General features: G+C 38.9%; 4 protein-coding genes across 4 annotated transcripts; 2 read left to right on the plus strand and 2 right to left on the minus strand.

Moving 5' to 3' along the window:
* The first annotated feature begins 66 nt into the window (after positions 1–66).
* LOC108243035 (neurofilament medium polypeptide) lies at positions 67–3,468 on the plus strand. Its single transcript, XM_017428221.3, has 3 exons — positions 67–1,254; positions 1,334–1,458; positions 2,634–3,468. Exons 1-3 carry the CDS (start codon positions 361–363, stop codon positions 3,466–3,468), a joined length of 1,854 nt encoding a protein of 617 aa, XP_017283710.1. The 5' UTR covers positions 67–360.
* Positions 3,469–5,041: 1,573 nt separating this feature from the next.
* On the minus strand, positions 5,042–9,740 carry vdac2 (voltage-dependent anion channel 2). The gene is made up of 9 exons (XM_017432775.3): positions 9,587–9,740; positions 8,465–8,536; positions 8,339–8,388; positions 8,005–8,157; positions 7,853–7,905; positions 6,912–7,139; positions 6,321–6,471; positions 6,145–6,202; positions 5,042–5,987 (listed from the first exon to the last, which is right to left on the minus strand). The coding sequence occupies exons 2-9, from the start codon at positions 8,529–8,531 to the stop codon at positions 5,896–5,898; spliced, it is 852 nt and encodes a 283-aa protein (XP_017288264.1). The 5' UTR covers positions 8,532–8,536; positions 9,587–9,740; the 3' UTR covers positions 5,042–5,895.
* A 980-nt stretch (positions 9,741–10,720) lies between these two features.
* LOC108242864 (histone-lysine N-methyltransferase SETDB1-B) lies at positions 10,721–15,121 on the plus strand. Its single transcript, XM_017428006.3, has 8 exons — positions 10,721–10,900; positions 11,133–11,198; positions 11,344–11,757; positions 11,880–12,053; positions 12,736–12,937; positions 13,076–13,149; positions 13,539–13,729; positions 14,170–15,121. The coding sequence occupies exons 2-8, from the start codon at positions 11,135–11,137 to the stop codon at positions 14,281–14,283; spliced, it is 1,233 nt and encodes a 410-aa protein (XP_017283495.1). The 5' UTR covers positions 10,721–10,900; positions 11,133–11,134; the 3' UTR covers positions 14,284–15,121.
* Positions 15,122–17,586: 2,465 nt separating this feature from the next.
* LOC108243839 (T-cell immunoglobulin and mucin domain-containing protein 4) lies at positions 17,587–20,582 on the minus strand. Its single transcript, XM_017429534.3, has 9 exons — positions 20,452–20,582; positions 20,035–20,355; positions 19,428–19,724; positions 19,069–19,129; positions 18,873–18,964; positions 18,709–18,743; positions 18,401–18,457; positions 18,207–18,275; positions 17,587–18,042 (listed from the first exon to the last, which is right to left on the minus strand). The coding sequence occupies exons 1-9, from the start codon at positions 20,495–20,497 to the stop codon at positions 17,968–17,970; spliced, it is 1,053 nt and encodes a 350-aa protein (XP_017285023.1). The 5' UTR covers positions 20,498–20,582; the 3' UTR covers positions 17,587–17,967.
* Between the last annotated feature and the right edge of the window lie 795 nt (positions 20,583–21,377).

Genomic DNA, 21,377 nt, shown 5'->3' on the forward strand with positions numbered 1-21,377 from the left:
ACTCTCTGTATGTTGGCGTTAACCAGGCCGGCCCATTTCAAGACAGCAGGCACAGGTAGTAGACAGAACAAAAATGGCTACAACTCAGCCAATGATCTGAGATGATCTGAACTCTGGTGTGAAGGGTTACGCATCCCTTCAGGGAACGTTAGGGCATTTAATTACGTTTGGATTGACGGCTGCAGTCAGTTTGCCTGCGTCACCGCTTTCTGCGACAAAAAAACTGTGGTGTAAGAGCTCGTTAAAGCACCATCTCAGCACCACGGACAGCTACCTTCTGCGGAGCGGGCACATGGAGGTGGCTATAAAAGCCCGCATGGACCCTGCCCGCTTCACCACGGATCCGCACCGACGCCCACCATGAGCGACAGGCTGGACTTCGCGCCCAGGATCGCTCGGGGTTCGCGTTCACAAGCCATGCCGAGCCGCTCTGAACTGGACGCGGCGGCGGCGAGGTCGACGTTTAGCGAGAAGGAGGTGATGCGCGGCCTGAACGAGCGCCTCGCGGGCTTCATCGAGAAGGTGCGCCGGCTGGAGGACCACAACCAACTGCTGGAGAGGGAAATCGAGGAGCTCAGGGGGAGAGCGAAGCCCGCGGCCTGTCTGGAGGAGGAGTACGGACCGGAGCTCGAGAGGCTGAGGCGGCTAGTTCGGGAGATCGCCCAGCAGAAGCATCAGCTCGAGGTCGAGCACCGCAGCCTGGAGGACGAGCTTTCCAGCGCGCGGAGGCAGAGCGCGCGGGAGACGCAGCGCAGGTCGGAGGCTGAGGGCTGCATCGCGGTCCTGAAGAAAGACATCAGCGACGCGTACCGGGCCAAACTACATCTGGACAGGAAAGCGCAGTCCCTCGTGGACGAGATCCGCCTGCTGAACGCGCGCCACGAGGCCGAGGTGTCCGAGACGTGGGACCAGATCCAGAACGCGCAGGAGCCGCGCGACAGAGCGCGCGAGTTCGGGCACCCTGGCGTCACCGCGGCCCTCCGGGACATCCGGACGCAGCTGGGAGGCCACGCCGCGTCCGACGTCCGGCTGACCGCGGGGGAGGCTTTCCGATCCCAGTTCGCGCGACTAACGGAGGCGACCGAGGCCAAGAGAGAGGCGCTGAAGGCGAGCCAGCTGGAGATCCAGGAGCACAGGAGGCGCCTGCAGGCCAAGAGCGTCGAGCTGGACTGCGCAAAGGGGACCAGGGAGGCTCTGGAGAAGCAGCTTCACGATGAGGAGGATCGCCACAAGGAGGAACTCATTCACTATCAGGTAGGAAGTTGTCTTCTAGGGTTTGTGCAGCTCTGCAAGCATACAGTGTCCAACAGTGACGTCTCCTCTTTCGCTGCAGAATACAATCAAGGAACTTGAAAACGAGCTCATCAATTGTAAATTTGACATGTCTGGTTACCTCCGGGAGTACCAGGACCTGATAAATGTGAAGATGGCTTTGGATGTGGAGATACTGTCCTACAGGTTTGTGTTGAACATATTCACATTCCCAGTTTCCATCAGTGAAGACAAAGGACTTCTAATCTCATAGATGCTCTTGTATACTGTTATTTTAAGTTTGCATATAATTTTTACCACCCTGATTCTATTAATGTTGGGACGTTTTTTTTTAAATGTAAATAAAGACAGCTTTGTGAATCTCATAAACCCATATTTTATTCACAATAGTAAACATATCAATGTTCAAGAAATTGTACTATCTTTAGGGGAAAAAAATAAGGTATTTTGAATTTGGTGGCAGCAACACACCTGAAGAAAGTTGGGACAGGGGCAACAAAAGGCTGTACAATTAAGTGGTGCCAAGAGGGACCTGCTGGAAGAGCATTTGGCAACTAATTAGGTTCACTGGTAACAGGTGAGTATAAGAGGACTGGGTAAAATAAAGACAATTTTAAAAAAGCAGAGGTTCATAGTGGGCAATTTCAGAATAGTGTTCCTCAATGGAAAATTGGGAAGACTGAATGTCCCATTATCTACAGTTTATATCAAAAGTCAGTACTAGATGCTGGGATCTTCAGGCCCTCAGGATTCTGTTCTGGACATCATTGCATGGGCTCAGGAACACTTCAACTAATTGTTGTCTGTAAACACAGTTCACCACATTGTCCACAAATGCAGGTTTAAGCTCTATGACTCAAAGAAGTCCATCCAGAAACATAGTTGTCTTCTCTGAGTGTAAGTTCATTTAAAATGGACTGTGGCAAAGTGGAAAACTGTTCTTCAGTCAGTCGAATTGAAATTTGAAATTCTTTTTTGGAAACAACAGATACCACTGGACCATCCAGACTGTTATCAGTTTACAGTTCAAAAACGAGCCTCTCCCATGGTATGGGGGTGCATTAGCACCTTTGGCATCTTACACATTTGGAAAGGCATCATAAATGCAGGAAAGCATATGTAGGTTTTAGCACAATATATCTTTCTATCCAGCAAAACAAAACAAAACAAAAAACATCCCCGGACTGTTTTTTTTTCTTCATAGTAAATATTTGATATGTTTACTAAGTTCAGTAATAAATAAAATAGGTTTATGGTATTATAAACACCCAAATTTTGTTGGAATGGTGGTTGCATTAAACAGATGAAATATTTTAGCGTCTTTGAGTCCTTCACATAAACTTTGTCTTTCCCCCCTGCAGGAAACTCCTCTGTGGTGAAGAGGCTCGGCTGTCCTCGATGTCTGACCCCAACATCTCCCTGCCCCACATCTACCACCAGTCCCCCGTTTACAGCCTCCCCTGCTTCAGCCGGCCGGGAGACCCGCGCCGACGGGCAGAGCCCCAATACAAGTTTGTGGAAGAGATCATCACAGAGACCACCAGGGAAATCGAGATGTCCGAGTTTGAGGACACGGGATCAGAGGGGACGGAGGCTGGGAAAGATGAGCAGGACTGTACCAAAAGCGAGACGGGGGGCAGTGAGGAAGAGGGTGGTCATAAAGACAGTCGAGACGACGAGGGAAACCAGATGTTTGGTAGTCAGCAGAGTCAAGTAGCTGCAGTCGGAGTATGTGAGAATAAAGATCAAAAGGAGGCTGCTGAGATGGAGAATGGTGAAAAAAGTCCCGATGGCAACAGAGACACAGATAAAAGTACTCAGAATGAACTTTTACTGAGCGAAAGTCTTGATGAAAAAGGAAGTGAGAAACATGGAACAGCTGGAAGCACAGATGAGACTCAAACTGCAGAGATTATGAAAGAAGATCAGAGGATGGAGGGTGAATCTCTGAATAAATCAGAAAGTAATAAACCTCCAGGGGAAAAACAATTGACCACAGTTCCAGATCTAAAAACTGAAGCTGAAGCGTTGGTCAAGGTGTCTGAAAATTCAGACAAAACTCAGCAGCGTAGCGGAGTTGTTCAGGCCCAAAATGAGGTCGATCACTCGGTTTCAGAACCACCCCAGAAAGCCACTGAGAGCCCAGCCAAACGGAGGGATTTAAAGAAGAAGCTAAAGTCACTTCTACAACTTTAAAGAAAGAGGGCAACGAAAAAACATAATCTAAAGCAAACAGAAATGAGTGGAGCTGGCACTGCAAAGGGTTAGAAAAAAAAAGCAGCGAAGTCAGCTCAAGATGCCAGCCGTTAAATTTAAGATCAAGGCAGGAAAGTGATACAGAAGCAGAGAGTGACTGGTCAGGTAGAGTTAAAAAAAAACAAAACTGTAAAATAAAAATAAAAAATTCACTGTCATGGCAAAAAGATTGGGAGTTGGAGAAGGCTCATCTGAAGAGTCGAATAAACAACCGTTGCAATAAAATTAAGAGGGAAAAACTCTCAAGTGCACACAAGTCCAGCAAATAAAGGATGCAGCTTAAAACAGGAGGGAATTTTAATTCAGATGCAAAATTGTGGCACAAAGAGCAACTGAACACACTGCAACATCTTTTTAGCAAAACCATTCAAAGGGAAATAATATCTGTCTTTTGACATTTTGCAGCATCGTGGGGTTGGAATTTGAAATCACCTTGTGATTCACTGAAACATTTGAAGTTTCCAAAAGACTAAAATGACGACTGTATATGCAGTTTTTTCTTTCTGCTTTGGAATGTGCTTACAAATAAATGCAGTATTAAAAAAAAGAAAATCATGTGATTTGTGGTCATTTGTTAGGACGCATTTCTGGATATTTGAATTACTACTTAGTTACTTAGCCAATGACATTTGTAGGTACCGGTACTCAAACAGTATCAACTTTACTCTTTACTCAAACCTTTTAAATTAAAAAAGGTATGTAAATTTGCATACAATTCTTGTTTATTTTGATTTTTATTAATGCAACAGTAATTGCTTGATGAATTTGTAGTTACCTCAGGTATTGTTGATATAACCCTGTAAGCTAATGCTCCAAAACACAGAATTGTTGTTACAGTGGTGTCCAGTCCTGGTCCTCTGGGGACCTCTGTCCTGCATGTTTTAGTTGTTTTCCTGCTCCGACACACCAGATTCAACGAGTCACTTGTCTTCATCATGTCCTCGAGTTCCACAGACGCCTGTTATTCACTCATTCATTGAAATAAAATGTGCTGAAGCAGAAAAAAACAAACAAAAAAAACATCAGAAGTGGCCCTCGAGGGCCCGGAATGGTCACCACCGGTTTAAAACAAGAACTAGGTTAACCCGAAACTACTGTGGTTACATTCTGGGTAAAACTTTATTTTTAAAACTAAAAGTTTATTTTTTAATCAGGTACTTTGAATGCGTCAGATGAAGACTAGCTGATGTTGAGGCCTGTGCAACAATAATAGTTAATTAACAGCATCATATGCCTACTTATATATATATATATTTATATTTTAAATCAGAGAATTACAGTAATGTTTCTAAAACAACGTTTAGGCCCTCAACATTCTTCTGTTTCATTGTGTAAAAAACAGTAACTTCAAGCCTTACGTCTGACAGAATTTTTCACTTAAATTCAAATGAACACAAAGTAAAACTAATGACATCTCAGATTCTGTTGAAGTCCTTCAGAGTTTAATAAGAATTATTCCAGCAGGTCAGTTATTAGTTCCTGGCACTTCAGTATCACACTAAAAAGGCATATCTGGAGTTCAAAGACTTTATTGAAAATTTACACATACACATAAGGACTTTAAAGACTTATTTCTGGGCTCAGTCTCCACCTGGAACAAGGGTGCAGCTCCTGAGTGCAACTCAAAGTCACACTTCATCAAAGAACTATAGTTTGGCATGATTTGTTGTGTTCGTTCCCTCCCAGTTGCTCGTTACCGCATATCATATATAGTTTCCTTTTATTTTACAGAATAACTTCAAGCAACCCCAAAAAATCTGTTGAGTTTGGGGAAAGGTGTGTAGCTCTGCAGAAAAAAGGCCACAACCCCCGACGGTTGACAAAGCAGAACCTTGAAGTGTCCTTGTGTGCATAATAAGCAGGAAAGATGCAGGAGTTTAGTGTAATTCAGAAGGTTTGGGGGGCAAAAAAAGGGAACAGTTGGATAAGAGGGAATATCACATGATCGTAAATGTAATAAAAATGAGAAAGTATGACAACCCTCAGAAAATAAATCCAAGCTTTTCTTCTCACATTAACGGGCAAAAATTAATGAAGTGTCTTAGATTTTTAGAATAAAGCCACACTGAGTTGGTGACAGATGTATTGTATTCATCAAATTATTATGGCAGTGCTGGACAAGAACAATGACATGATTTATAAATAATATGCCAACAACCGGCTCTTGAACAGATACAAAGTAAAAAGCAACAAAAGATAAAATATACCAAAGACAAATGCACCAGCTTGAAGTGGTACTTCAAAAGTTTGTTGCTGTAGCCTTCTGAAATAATCTCTCCTTGATTTCCCTTTGCTGGTTTGAGTTGAGCATACTTTTAAGGCCTGATTCTTCTGATATTCCCTAGTTCCTTGTAGTGTGAGAAAAGCTTAGGCTTCCAGTTCTAAGCCCAGACCCAGCTTGTGGCCGCCAGCGTTGATGTTCTTTCCATCCACCAGACCGGAGAGGGTGAGTTTCACACCTACACACAGAAAAAAAAAAGGACTCAGCTGCAGACTTCACGCGTTTTGAGACAGGTGGAAATTGAAGCGGACTCGAATTAGTCTTAAATGTTGCTTTAGCCTGAATATAATGTGCTGAGAATACAGATGGAAAGCTACTGCTGGTAAGCTACTTACCTGGTCTAAGAGTTTGAGTGTATCCTACACCAACAAGGCTATTGTTGTTAACTTTAGCCTAAAATAAAGAGATGAACAAAACAAGGAAAAGTGTCATTCAGCAGCCGGGGACAACAAATTTTATGTTTCCTGTCGCCGTAGCTTTTCTTTTTCAGAGTCTGTGGAACAGAACTCACGCTGATGGAGGCGTCCTTGTCCAGTTGGTATTTGGCTGCCATACCAAACTGTGTGCTGTTGTTGCCGGCGGTCCATGCCAGGTTGACTGCCGTTTCCAACTTATCGCTGACTTTTTGGTAGATGGAGCCACCAAACTCAGATCCATTATTGCTGTAAAGTTAAGAAAACCGGGAAGACTTTAGGCTACTAGAAACAAGATATCCAATTACAGATACTCCAGATCTTTCTTGCCATCAACTCAGAGAAACGCATTTTATACTTCAATTTTTTTTTCTTAGTTTAGCACAGTCTTACATTAATATTTCACATACAGAAGTGTTGCATAGTCTTTGTCATCATGAACAAAATAAACAGTAATCCACAGAAAGTTAGTTTTAGTTAACTTTTCTTTTTGGTTCATTATCATCATATCAAAAACCCATCTGTTAATATGAGGAATGCCAAAAAGCAGACTTGGCAGTGTAAACATGCATTACTGAAGGCTTCGTGGTCTTCAATCTCGTCACATAATTACATACAGATCCCACTCTTGTTCGCCTACTAGAAATAATGCAAACACAACAATCCAATGTGCACGCAGAGCTACTTACACGTTGGTAAGTAGCTGGAAGTCTCCGGTCTTGTAACCGATGGCAAAGTTGTTCTGGATCATCCGGGATTTGGCAGTGTCGAAGCTCATCTGGTAACCGGTGAGCCACCCCTCGTAGCCGACGACGCCGGCTCCGTGAATCGTTGGGCCCGCAAAGTCAAAGTCGACGTCGCAGCCCACGTTAATGTACTCGCGCTTGTAAGCCGTCTTGACTTTGCCACTCTTCTTGCTGTCGATGAGAAAAGACATTTAAAAAAAAAAAAAAAAAACTCAAAGGGATATTGTGTTAAAATTTTGATTTAAACAACAGACAGGATACATTTTTCCTGCAGTCACATGTCAGTTTAACAAATGCAACAAACTTTTCAGTTGCTCTGATGTAATTATAACCAGAAAAACAAAAACACTTAAACTCGTTGGAACACAGTTTCTTGCTGCACCAAACATTGTGAGACTTTGCCTTCTAATACACGTTAACTATACCTGCTGACAACTTAAACATTTAACTGACTCAAATGACTCATTTGGACCAAAAAAACCCTCTTTCTTTGTTTTTGTAACAAATGTTTGACGTAATTGTGACGTTTATTTTTCCATTCAACATAACACTGTTGCTACAAACATGTATTATGCAGTCACATGACGTCAGCCATACAAGAACCAGTATGGGTTTATGGGTTTTGCACCCTGTTTATTTCAAGCTAATGCTTTTAAAGAATGTGAGCATCAAAGACAAATCCGACAGGCAACCACAGTCAAGTGTTGCGACATACTAGTTCCATACAGGGACTCGAGTCACATGGCTGGCAAGGACACTTGTCAGAAACATGTGCAGCAAAGATCAGGTTGCCATAATTACTTATGGAGAAAAAGGGCAACAGACAGGACAGCCCAACTCTGTTCAGTCCTGAAGATAGATTCCCATTTTGACCATCATCTTACCCAGTGTTTGGTGAGAAGGTTGTGTCAAATGTCAACTTCAGCCCCTTCGCAATCTGAACGAAGCAATAATAAATAACATCTGAGGTTAAAAGAAGCAAATGTTGCCTCATTAAGTTAAAAATGTTAATTAATGTTAAATAAAAACCTGGTACCTGATCTTCAACAGTGATTTCTGTTCCTAAGCTGTTGTCAGTATTCCACTTCTCGGTGAAGGTCAGACCGTATTCAGGCCTCTTGTATTTGGTTTCCAGGGTGCCGGAAACTTTGCTGGTATCAGTGTTGGAGGAACCAGATGTTTTGAATTCCTGGAAGGGACAATTTTAGCGAGGAGGTAATCAGAAGAAAAGCATCAATGAAACAACCAGGAATAAAAGCAGGATTATTTACAGCATGAAGAGCACCAAGTCTTAATGGCTTTAGTCAGTTCTAGTGTAATTATTTATACTCAAACAACAAATGAAGCACAACAAACAGACGCAATCTTACCACTCCATTGGCTGACTTCGTCTTGACATCGAGCTTCACCATGCCAAATCCTGTGGGAATGATTCGTTTTGTTAAATTCATTTCAAAGCACGCCTAAAATGTCAATTCAGAGTAAAGAAGTCATACCGAAGCCTTTGTTGAAGATGTCTTTGGCAGATTTGCCCAGATCAGCGTAAGTGGGAGGCACGGCCATTGTAACTGCAGAAATAAAGCACCAAAGTAAAACCTTTACTTTTTTTATTTTTTAATCTTACTTTTGCTGTAAAACATGTAATTCCATCACTTTGAATAAAGACAGAATACAATAAAATTGGACATTTACAAGCTGTGTGAATTTGACATAATAAACTCAAATAAAAAGCTGAAAACAAATATGACTTAGTTTAATCATAATAAAAAACGGCACAACACCAGTTTTTGGGAGTCATTTATAGAGGCTTCTTTCTGCACTTTACTCACCTTTATTAAAGATTATTATGGTGTTATTAAACTTCCAAAACAAATCTACTGACAGTCTGATAAGCCGTTAGTTTGTATGAATAAATATTGTTTCACTGCATTATTGGGAACATGTTTATTACAACAAAACTACTACATAAAGTTGGGCTGAGCCACAACTTTGTTGCCACATCTATAGTCTATAAAATGATCAAGTTACATGTTAACCAAGCTTAATCAAAAGGTGGTAGTTTAAACTTTTTTTTATTGTGCACAAATTAGTTTCACTTTTACTTTGAACAACCCTGACAGAGTTGAAGCAGTCCAGCGTCTCAGGTGGTTTGACAAGGTTACTGACGGGAGGGAGGAGCCATTTTAAGGCAGGAATATTGCTTCCAGGCCTAGCTCTTATACATTATTACTACGCTTGAGTTATGACACACAGCTAGGCGTGACAAGGCATATGTCAGAGCGAATTACTGAGATGTGCCTGTCCGCCTGTTCACTCGCAGTGGGTGACGGCTAGTTACCAAAAACACAGTTGGCCTACAGGAAATCCAAGCTGTACGCCACGGGTGTTTTCTTGAAGTTGTTTAAAAAACGATACGCGCTTTCTCTCCTACAGTGAGATAACAAAACCCTTCCTGGAAATGCATGTGTCAGACGCTGCGTGCCGCTGAAAGCAGCTACAGCGGCTAACTACTAGCCTGCAGACAGAGTGCCGGTGTGTGTAAAACATTCACGGAACACGCATCTTTCTTTGCCCTAAAGAAGTTCAACAGAGTCAGACTGAACGTAATAAAGTCTTACCAGATGAGGATGGTGCTAGTGACAAAATAAAATGACTTTATTGGAGATGTTCCTCACAACACACAAGAGAGGCAGGCGTCACCGGCTGGAGGGCGAGCTGAAGGAGACTGCATTGCAACGGAACCCTGCCCTATCAAATCCCGGCTCAGGACCCGGAGTGTCCGCAAGTGTGCCTGACTAAAAATGGTCTTACGTCACAGTCGTTATATTTATTTAGAAACCACAAAATTAGAAGAGAAGGTAACAATTTAAATGTGCAAATCAACTGATTTTGTTTTTATTATTATTATTATTATTATTATTATTATTATTATTATTATTATTATTATTATTATTATTATTATTATTATTATTAGTAGTAGTAGTAGTAGTAGTAGTAGTAGTAGTAGTAGTAGTAGTAAAAATTATTTTGTTTTTACAAAATTAAAAATGACATTAAATCTGTGCCTTTCACCAAAAGTACTACATATCAGTTGCTGGAAAAATAAAAGGTTTAATTATGCACATACTCACTATATATTACTATATCACTATGTATTAACTATCACTATGTATTAATAGTCATTAATACAATGACAACTTTTTACCATTTCAATATTTTAGAATTGTGAGGTTTTATGTCCAACTATAGTTGTCAAGAGTTTGTAATTACAACAATACTTATATGATTTTTCCCCTGATACATTTAACTGAACGTAAACCCGACATTATTTAGTAATTCTTTGTTTAATTTAATTTGTCCAAAGGCCTATTTCTTAGTCATCCCCTTTTGTTCTTCTGTGTTAAGTCTATTGTGAGCCAAGTTGACAGTCCTGCCACAACCTGAATTCTGAAACAGAGGCAGATAACCTAAACATTATACCTATATTTTAAATCAGTTCCTTGAGGAAATTTACGTCAATATCTTACATGAAAAAAAAAGATGACCCAAGTTTAGAAAAGGAAGAAGCATTTAGTTACACACAACAGGGTATTTAAATCTAATAAAACATTCTCCTACTTATTAGAATGTCACAAAAAACATTGACGCGGTGATTGACGCGTTTATGTACTTTTTTCCCCCAGAAAACTTAACACATACCGTTTCATTCCGCGAGGTGGCGGTAACGCTACAGTTCATTGTTTACCAACTGCCGCTATGATCCAAAGAAGAAGAACCACTAGCTCGCGCGTTGGCTAACAGCAATAGCTTAATGGAACATGTTTAGAATTTGAGCATTGTTAGCTTTTAAACAGAGGACGGTTTTACCATTCCAATGTGACCAGTCTTGATTTGTTGAATTTTTAAAAGGAGTATCCAGGATACTAGATTAGGTAAGGTTTTAGATTTAGTTGCATTATTACCCTTTGTTTGGCTTTATTAGCGCCTGTAAGTTTTTTTTAGCAGCACAGCAGCTCTTACATTTCTAACGAACACTTCTAACCGAAATACAACCAACGTTCAGACTCCTCTTTCATTTAGCGCATCCGATATCAGAAGTCCCCAGTGGCGCTGGAAGGCGTCTGTTTGAATTCAATGCCTGTCTGTAAATGTTGTGTTTTTCAGTCATGATGGAGGTGGATGAGTGTGAGGCGAGGACGCTGATGGTTCAAGACTGCAGAGATGAGAGTGGTATGTGCAGATTTAATCTTTCTGTGAAATAAACTGTGGTTTGCTTGGTCATTTTTAGTTTTGAATTATTACATTTTTATAGCTGATATGTCTTTATTATACAGCATTAATTAACTCTTTTTGTTTTGTTTTGTTTCTTTCCCAGAAAACATGTCCAGATCTGGTTGCGTTACCTTTCCCTCCACGAATAAAAGTTCCGGCAAGACGACACAATGTGAAAATGGACTTGATTTACCTCAGTTGAAAAAGAAAGCCGTGGTCCTATTGACAAGGCTCCCCGAGTTCACAATCAATGCCCTGCGACCTCCAACGCCTCAGCAGTTCTACAGTGAAACCGAGTCCCGCGGCAGCTCCGAGTCCGATATGCTGTGGGAACCAGACAATGACTCGGATTCAGACTTTGACGTCTCAGAGAATAAGCAGAAAACTGTGAAACCCAAAAGGGAAATCTCAACAAAAGCTTCCCCACCACAAGTGAACAATAACAATAGTCACAGCAGCCATGGCGGCAGTAGCAGCAGTAATAACAGCACCAGCAGCAACAATATCAACAACAAAGGTGAGGACGCACGCAGGAGCTTGCTTCCGTCCGCAAATGCAACCCAGCGGTCAAATAAATGGGGAGTGTTGATTGTCATTTGTGCATGCATGTTTTGTTTTGTTTTTTTCCTCCCCTTACAGTGGCGGAAAGTGGCCCCATCATTGTATCATCAGCATTTGCCCATTCCTCCAATGAAACCACAAAGGTCCGCCCCGAGTTGCCAGAGATCGAGGTCACGGTGGGGATGACAGTCCTGGCCAGAAGGAAAGCCATGATGTGGCAACGTGGGAAAATACTGGAGATTGTTACAAAGGGTAAGGCAAGAAACGTATACAGCTATTATTATACAAAATAAAAAGGTTAATTGTTGCTTGTAGTTTAATAGAGATCACTGAAACATGTTGTCATTTAAGTTATTATATTTTCAGAAACATAATATGAGTTCTTTGAGATGTCAGCATTTGCACCCTTTTGTCGTTTATTTTAAAGTGAATAGGTCCTAGTTTTAAACTCTGGGTTCAGCATAAACTGCGTGTAAAGATGTCTTTGTAAGCTCTGCGTGATTCTGGTTGAAAACTTTTAACAGGTTTCAGATTTATTGTTATTATTATTATTATTATTATTATTATTATTATTATTAATAAAGTCAAACAGATAAAAAACAAAACAAAATCAAAGTGCCTTTGTCACACAAGTGCAACTTGCCAGCATTCGCAGCGTTGTTCCATTATTTTCTCAGCTACCTGACTTAAGAAGGAATTATTAGATAAATACCGGCGTTAAAGGGCTTTGATTCATTTTTGAAATAATAAGGGTAGAAGTGGGCTCCGCAGATGCAAGTCAAGTCTAACCTGTTTGACATTCTTGACCTTGTAGAATAAATTATTATTTAAGGTTTTTCTTTCTCTTAGAAACTTTAAACTGTACGAGGTAAACTCGACACGATTTAACCTTCTTGTTCTACCATTTTTTTCTCTTTTTTCTTTTATTTTGCAGAAGATGGACGGGTAAAGTACAAAGTTAGTTTTGAAGAAAAAGGAAAGAGTCTCGTCTCAGGACACCACATCGCCCTGGACCACCCGCCCAAGCTGGAGGAGCTATATGTCGGCGCCCGTATCGTTATTCAGTCCTCACATGACGAGTTTTGCTTCCTGCCTGGTATTTTGTCCGAGCTCCCCAGCAGAAAGAACCGCTTAAGGTTTGGGACTGAAGAGTGCCACTCAGCATGCTGTATTTATCACCCCCACCCAGTTTTGGTGCTTTTAAAAGTAAATCAGTTTTCACATTTCTGAATGCATTACCAAAAGGTTCATTGTGATACATTTAAACTTCTCAGGTTCTTGATCTTCCTGGATGACCACAAGTCGCTTTATGTGAGTTTACCTTCGGTTCACCTGGTTTGCAGGCCATGTAAGTTTGAAGTGTTTTTTATTTTATTTATTTATTTTTTTAAACTCAATGAATTGAAAAAGAAACGTTGACGTCCAGTATGAGAAATATAAATAAATATTTAATAATTCTCTGTGTGATTATGGGATTCTAAAACATCTATATCGCATCAGGTTGTTGATATAAGGGTGTTTAAAAGTAAAAAAAATGCTCTCAGAGAGTTGCTCTTTTATTCTGTTCCTCGCATATTACTTTTATAACATTTTGATAGTACCTTCATGGTGTTCTATGCAGTTTCCTACTATAAGAACCACATATTTTCACATGTTTTTAAGATGCTGAAATGCTGCTTATATATATATATTAGTCAGTACAAACCAAAGATTTTTATTTCATTATTTTCTGCATAGTGGATGATAATTTAGATGACATCTCTGATGGCCCTCACAAGTGCTTCATGAAACAGTATCTGAAGAACTGGCCCTTTCCACATCTAACCCACTACAAGGTCGGGCAGTCCATCAATGTGGACGTGAACGGAGTCCTCCAGAAGTGCACGGTCGATGCTGTTGATTGCAGCTTGATACAGGTTGTTTTTGAGGTCAGTATGTCTTTTGTTGTTGTGTTTTAAGTCTGTCTTTGTTAGTTTGTCTTTTTGTTTTTTTTAACTATGATTATTTAACCAGTTTGTGACATCATGTTTAGGTCAATCAAAGAGGAAAGAATTCATGAATAATTCTTTAGTTCCAAAACTAAGAAATTATTAGGTATTATAATTATGCTAAAATATCCATCTTTTGTGTTGTCATTTTGTCTAAATGTATTTGTTTTTGCTCATCCTGAATGAAGAAATTTAAAAAATGTTGCTAAATGCACATTAAAATGAACAGATATGGAGGAAACAAAATAATTTACTTTGTGTTTGTGTCAGTAGGTGGTGGTATAGACCAACTGTGGTTAGTTATTTTTTTACCAGTAATAAGACCGTTTACTGAGATGTGATTTTGTTTCTGTTGCATGTAACGTGTGGCTGTCACGCAGGAGAATGGGCAGAGGGAATGGATCCACCGAGGCTCCGTTCGGCTGGAACACATGGCCAAATTCCTGCAGTTGAAAGAAAAGGGAGAAGCAAAGGACAACTCTGACTCTAAATAACCTTCAAGATTGTCTAGAAGAACAATGGAAAATACTAATGGGGGAATACATAAATAAATAAATATATATAAACATTTTGCTGCAGAGCGATATACCACCCTTGTGTTTTTAAAAAAAAATCACTGTACCTTCTCAGCTGTTGATAGAACTTGACCTCTGACAAAACTAAATCAATTGTTTAAGGATGTCCCTTCCCACTTGCTTTAGTTAGTCATCTGTCCTCTCATCTGATTGTCATTGACTGCAGATGTTTAGATAAGATTACCTGACGCACTTATACCGTTTCAGAACATGTTTCTTCTGTTAACGTGCACAGCAGCCACGCGAAACAAGAAGCAAACGCATGGAAACCCCTGTTCCTGTTTATTAAACAAACTGTGAAGCCAAACTGGTCAGACTGAAACGGTGCAATTAATCCCGAACTTGTGCAGTAAAATTCCAAACACTCGGATTTCATTTTGGTCTACCTTTAGTCCCATCTTGTCAGAAAAAGTGCTCATACGATGTATCTTTGCAACTGTAAATTTTGTAAAGTAAAATCGAACCTGATAGTTGAATTTGCTGCTTCAGCCTCAGTTGAAACATTGCAGGACTCGTGATGTTTTGCTTTCCTCGATATTAAGGATTTTACTTTTATTTTTGTCTTTTTTCTCCCCCCACTCTAGTAAAAATTTTACTTAAATTCTTCAGCATCTTAAAAAAAATTATGTATATACACATGGTATTCATGTAGGCTGATTTTTATGTATTTCTGTGAATGATTTAGCTTCCCGTTCCATTCTGCTACTTTTTTTTAAGTTTGTTTCACTACAAAAAGAATAAAGTTTCTAATTTAGTTTTTGTTTGTCCTTTTGAAACTAGCTTCATTTCCAGAGATGCCTTACACAATCTAGCTTTTACGTTTGTTTGCCTGTTGTGTACTAAAATATAAATTAATCTAATTATTAAGACCACTTTACGGGTCGCAGTAACACCAGCTTCACAGAAATATCCAAGGTCTGATTTATTTAAGTAATCCTGTCTTTGTCTAATTCACCAACTTCTATTAAAAGAATCAGCTAAAGAGCTGCGTCATGACGCCGCATGAATTTTAAGAACCACGTTTAATGTGTTCACCTCTCTGCTATGTCGGCGTGTGTTACTGCTAAACATAACTGAAGCTGAGGTTGGCTAAAACGTTGCAGCTGTTCGATAATGAAGTCGAGTTCAGGTCTTCGTCAGCAGCTTGGTCCTGCAGCTTCCCTCAGGAGGGAGGGCACAGATGGGATTTTAGCTGGCAGAAATAAAGCGTCTCATGCAGGTTAAAAGTCTGACACTGCTACTCAGAAGAGAAGCAAACATCTTCAGCAAGAAAAAATAAATAAAATCTCCAGTCACTGATTTAAAACTCTTAGGCCACGTTGCCCTCTTCCTTTCAAGATCTGTGATCGTTAGCCTTCGGACTACGCGTCGGGGATGACGCTCAGCTACCGCCACGCCAAATTCAAGCTCAGTACCTAAAAATTACTGCATTAAAGCTATTTCTGTGTTGGCTAAAGTTGATTACCTAGAGCGACCATCTTGGATCAAGTTGACTCCAAAAGTTATGATATATATACAATCATCGATTTTTTATTTTTATTTTTTTCTGAGAGTTTCATTAAAATGTGTCCTCTGGTTCAAGAGATATTTCGCTAATAGAATAAATGCTTTTAGAGTAGTTGTGCATAGATTATTAAATGCCCAATTACGATTTATTTTCTTCAGTTTTCTAACTGGTTGAGTAATAAAGTAAAAAAAATAAAATAAAAAAAAAAATAAACAATGAATGGAATGCATAAAATGACATTTCCATTTTATTCTCAAAAATGGGAACTTCAATGTTCAAAGATGCCATGGATTGTAAAGGTTTTCTTCTCTATATGTACTTTAAATATCAATGTTTATATTTTTAAATGTGCTATATGTCTGATCATAGTATCAGTTTAATAATGGGGGACAGAAGGTTATTTCAGCCTCATACACCTAAATGAGGAACCCTGGTGAGAATGATTGGGTTACAGACTCCACAGTGTTGCAATGACTGGTTTACACAAAGTGAAATGAAACCCTCAAAAATGCAGAGTTTATCATTCACATGTTCTCGTTCAGTGGCAGTAATAGCCTTTAATAATAACCCTGTTCTAAAATAGCAGAACTCTTGGGATATGTGGTGTGGTGTTCCCATCCTCATTTCACTTCTTATGTCTGCAGTTTCACTTTATCTATTGACTGATTTGCATCAGTACATGTTGAGGTTTAAACGGTTTTTCACGTTTTGTGAAAACATGCGTCTGTAATAATTCAACAAGATGTCACACTTTTTTTTATTTCGTAATTAAAATCCACCTGGATTTTATAATTTGGTCTCTACACACTATAGTGATTTGACAATTACTGCAGTAGTTACTACACTTGAGGTGAGATTTTTTAATTTTTTTTAATCATTAGAGTAACTCATTAAGACTAAATCCTTTGCAAACTAGACTTAAATTTCTAAATCTTCTTGCTTATACTCAGATGTGGTTTGGTGTCTCTTTTACCATAATCTTGTTATAAACACAAAACGCTTAAAATAATAATAATAACCTTAATTTTAGATTACAACTGTATCTGATCAGTCAAATTTGTTTGACATCAAATCAGTGGTTCTAGTTTTACCTGTTGATCAGGATGGTGGTTTCTAAACTTGGTTGCCCAGACAGGGTCACGCCAGTTTCTGCAGAGCTGCTGTATTGTAACCATACATGTAGTCGATGCACACATAGACTGAATGCTACTTAAACAGACATAGAAGAAAATGGCAGTTAGCTTTGTATTAAAGCATTTTGGCTCACCAAAGGATGTTTTTCTTTTTATTAAATCAAATTCTTTATACAAACAATGATTTTGAATTTGTTTTCAAAGGTAAAGAAGAAATATAGCTGCTTGGGTAAAGTATACAAAGACAGATCTCATTATCTGTTATAATCTTTCCGGTAAGTCACACAAACATTGTAACTGAGAGGTTTTTTTTTGGTCATACGTTACGGACCAAACAGCCAAATTGTGCAACAGTTCCTGTTTTTCAAGTTTATGAACTCTGCTTCAGTTGTGATGCAATTTGCACGTTTTGCTTCTTAGCCAGGTTACTCAAGAGGTGCCGTACAATCTGCAAAAGCTGAGATGTGACCCAGCCTGCGGGTGTTTATCCAAATACGGAACCACAAATTTTAGTTTCCATCTAAGCAAAGGCACCGGTCCCAAATAGCCTATGTTTAAAAAAGCAGCAAATCACACCCTAAATCATCTTAGGATAGCTTTAATGTTACGATCAATATCTTACATTGTTATAATGACAACCTCACCTTTGCAATAAAACAGTCAACTTTACAAAAAACAAACAAACAAAAAAAAAGTTTTGTGCAGAGCTTAAAATGCATCAAATAAGAAGTTACTGATGACACTCATACAGACATTTTACAATCAGTTTTACATTTATATCTATAAAACCACAAAAACATTTAATACACACAGAGCAACTTGACATAACTTTAAATAGGTTTTAGAATATTTAAATAATCCATGAGTGCTTATAAATAATAATAAAAAAAACAACAAAAAAACAACAACAACTTTCAAGGGCTATGACAAATGTTACAACCTGCAAGTCAGTGTTTCACACCCTCACACGGACGGCTCAGCGTTTCTCTTGTGATGAATCATTGCGGCGTAAGTGACATCCATATCTTTTGCTTCACTCTGTTGAAAAACAAGCGGACGCAACATGAAAAATGGAAAACAAAGACGGNGTTCTCAAATGAGGACAGGTTCCTTTCGTATTTGATCCAAAAATTTAAAAAATGAGTTGAATTGGAAGCATTATAAACAGCTGATGAAAACCAAAATGGTGTCTCTTGGGTTACCCTTCTCAGACTTTGTTGCTTTGCTGTCGTCACAGAGCTGTAGGTCACATCCACATCAGTCTCAACAGTCTGTGGTTGAAAACAGTTTTGAGAAATATACATTTGCTGTAGTTTAGGTTCTGCTACACTTAGGGAAAGACAGTAAAAGTCAGGTGGAGTTGCTGGTTTCACTTTAGAACGCATGTTCGGTTTACCTGAGCTGGTTTCTTTGTCTTGAAGGTAACATCAGAGTACGTTACTGCCTCCTCCGTCTGTTAGTGAGCACAACAAAAAAACATAAGGGCTTTAGCAGACTTTGATGCATGCACTTTTAAAACACACACACATCTTTAACAATGAGGAATGTCACTAAACCCATTCTTTTTTTGTAGACATATTAATCAATTGGTAAACCTATAGTAAAGAGGGAAGCAAGTTTTATAGATGAAGTCTTTTGTTTTAAGGAAGTTATTGTTGGAACATTTTACACAAGTGCTTTTCCGTTTAGTTTAGCATCACTTACCGATTTTGAGGAAGGCGAGTCTGCTTTAGCTTGCTCTATTTAAAAAAAAGAAAAGAAAAAAAGAACAGTGGTTATTTCCACAGTGTGATGATGTAAACAAGAAAAGTAAAATAAACTAAAATTACACATAGTCACAAACGAGCTTCAACTTGAGTTAGACTTACTGCATTTCAGTATAAACCAGACAAACAAAGCTACAATTACAACCAAGATCAGCAAGCTCAGGGGGATGATGAGGCTGTTTATGTCAACTGAACTGTAACACACAGATTGATTAAAGAAAATTAAATTTAAGTGATGATGATGTCTTTACATGTCAAAATACAGTTAAAAGACTGCAGCAAATGAGCGATTTCTGACCTTCTTTGTTCATCAACAGCTGTGGTATCTGATTCATTATTTGTGGAAGTTTGTACTGTGCCTACAAGAGTAAAAAAAAAGTATGTAAAATGACGATTAAAGCCTGGTTTCAGAAAATCACAATATTCTCAAGCACTGAACTTTGACAAACTGACTGTAAAAGTTTGTACCAATACTCAGGTTGAAGATATTAATTTGATCAGCAGAAGTGCAGTTCGTTTTTATATGCACTCTTTTCCTTCATGTCAACAAAACAGTTCTGAAAACTAATTGAATGGTTTTAAAACACTGAATTTGGGTTAGGGTCAGAGTCACCTATAATTTGAGGTAATATACACCAAAAGTCTGTAATCTCTTACCTGTAGGTTTTTCAGTCACAGTTAGGTGTACTGGCATCTGAAAGTTTCCTTTGACACAATAATACCAACCACTGCTCTCTGGACTCAGTCCACTCAGAGTAACACTGAATACATTTTTCATGCTCGTGTTCAGAGTTATTCTTGTTCCATCTATTGATCCAGATGTTCCTGTCACACAGTTGCTGTTCAGTTTACACCATTTCATGGCTCCAGAGATTGTGTAGTGACAGTTTATGGTGATGTTTTCTCCAATAAATCCTATCACTGTCTGATTATCCACATACAGACTGGGTGGACCTTGATGGGAAACAAAAACACAGAACATATAATTGTTGACAGTCATCGGTCTTCACATAATTCATATAAGCTTTGACAATAAAATTATAAAATACATGTTTCTTGTAAATTTAAAATCTTGTTTATTTGTTTTTCTTCTTTTACTTATTCAGGTTTTGGAACACCTCCTGACACCACACACAAGTTTTACTAGCAATAAGTTTAGAATACAAAATATTTTTCCTGCAAAATTAATACCATATGTAGACATTTTTTCTTATAAATAGGTAATAAAAGCCGTAGTTTTTATGAATACAAAGAATTGTCTTACCTGTAGTTCCTGACAGGTAAAATCTCTCTCCGACATCACCACCACCATCAATCTCCACAATACACCAGTAATAAGTGTTTTTGTCAGCCAGCTCTTTTATAGTCACAGTGAAGATTGTTTGAGTTTTGTCATCCGAAATTGAATAGATTTGTGAATTTTGTGGTGTGTTTGTTTTTATTTCATATGAGCAGGAAGCCCATGTATATCCTTTACATAAATATTTCACATTGTCTCTGTATTTTGCTTCATAGAGACAGGGGATAGTGACTGGAGCTCCAGCCTTCACAGAAACTTGTCTGACTGTCTTGATGCTGTGGATTCCTGTAAAAAGTACACAATATTTTTAACAATACATTTAGTGTCTCTGATGTATACATTTTATGTTTAAATATCTCATTAAAATCAGATGTCACTAACCTGGTATGAGTGTTAGAATAAGAAGAATCCTCAGAGGAACAGCCATACTGATGAGAGAGCAGTAACAACAAGAACTGGTGCACAGCTGCACTGACTTTTCACTTCCTCTTTTATTGATAAATGCTGCTTGTGAGCTGTCAGTGTGTCATTTATGTGGTAAGAGCCACGCCCACCTAATTTAGATCTAAGCTCCTGTTATAACTATTATGGCATACTAAAATATTCTAATTTTACTCACCCTGCCTTTAACTTTTGAACAAACAATGTAGATATACAAAAAAAAAAAAAACAACAACAACTAGAAAGAGTGTGCTGTTGACAGTATGACAAAAACAATAAAATAAAAAAAAGAGGTGGAGTTTAAGTTATGGTTTTTTAATAGTTTTTTGTGCTACCTTTAACAATAAGTTTGGCTTTTATAACCCAAGCATTATTTTAAAACCTAATCTCATTTGGAATCTCAACCTTCTCAAAATGGGTGACAAACATAGAAAATCTGTAGAATCTAATGTATGTAGAGGTTTTAAATATCTGACATAATTTGAAGCTTTATCAGCTACACTAAAATGCCAGAAGTCTTAACTCACCCACCCAAATCACTGAATTCAGGTGTTCACATCACTTCCTTGACCACAGGTGTATAAAATCAAGCACCTAGGCATGCAGACGTCTTCTACAAAGATTTGTGAAAGAATGGGTCGCTCTCAGGAGCTCAGTGAATTCCAGCGTGGTATCATGATAGGATGCCACCTGAAACATGTCCAGTCTGGAAATTTCCTCACTAATAAAAATTCGACAGTCAACTGTTGGTGGTATTGTAACAAAGTGGAAGAGATTGGGAACGACAGCAACTCGACCACAAAGTGGTAGGCCATGTAAAATCACAGAGCAGGCTCAGAGGATGCTGCGGCTCATAGTGCACAGAG

The sequence above is a fragment of the Kryptolebias marmoratus genome, linkage group LG22 (assembly GCF_001649575.2).
Source record: "Kryptolebias marmoratus isolate JLee-2015 linkage group LG22, ASM164957v2, whole genome shotgun sequence".
In the NCBI taxonomy this organism is placed as follows: Eukaryota; Metazoa; Chordata; class Actinopteri; order Cyprinodontiformes; family Rivulidae; genus Kryptolebias; species Kryptolebias marmoratus.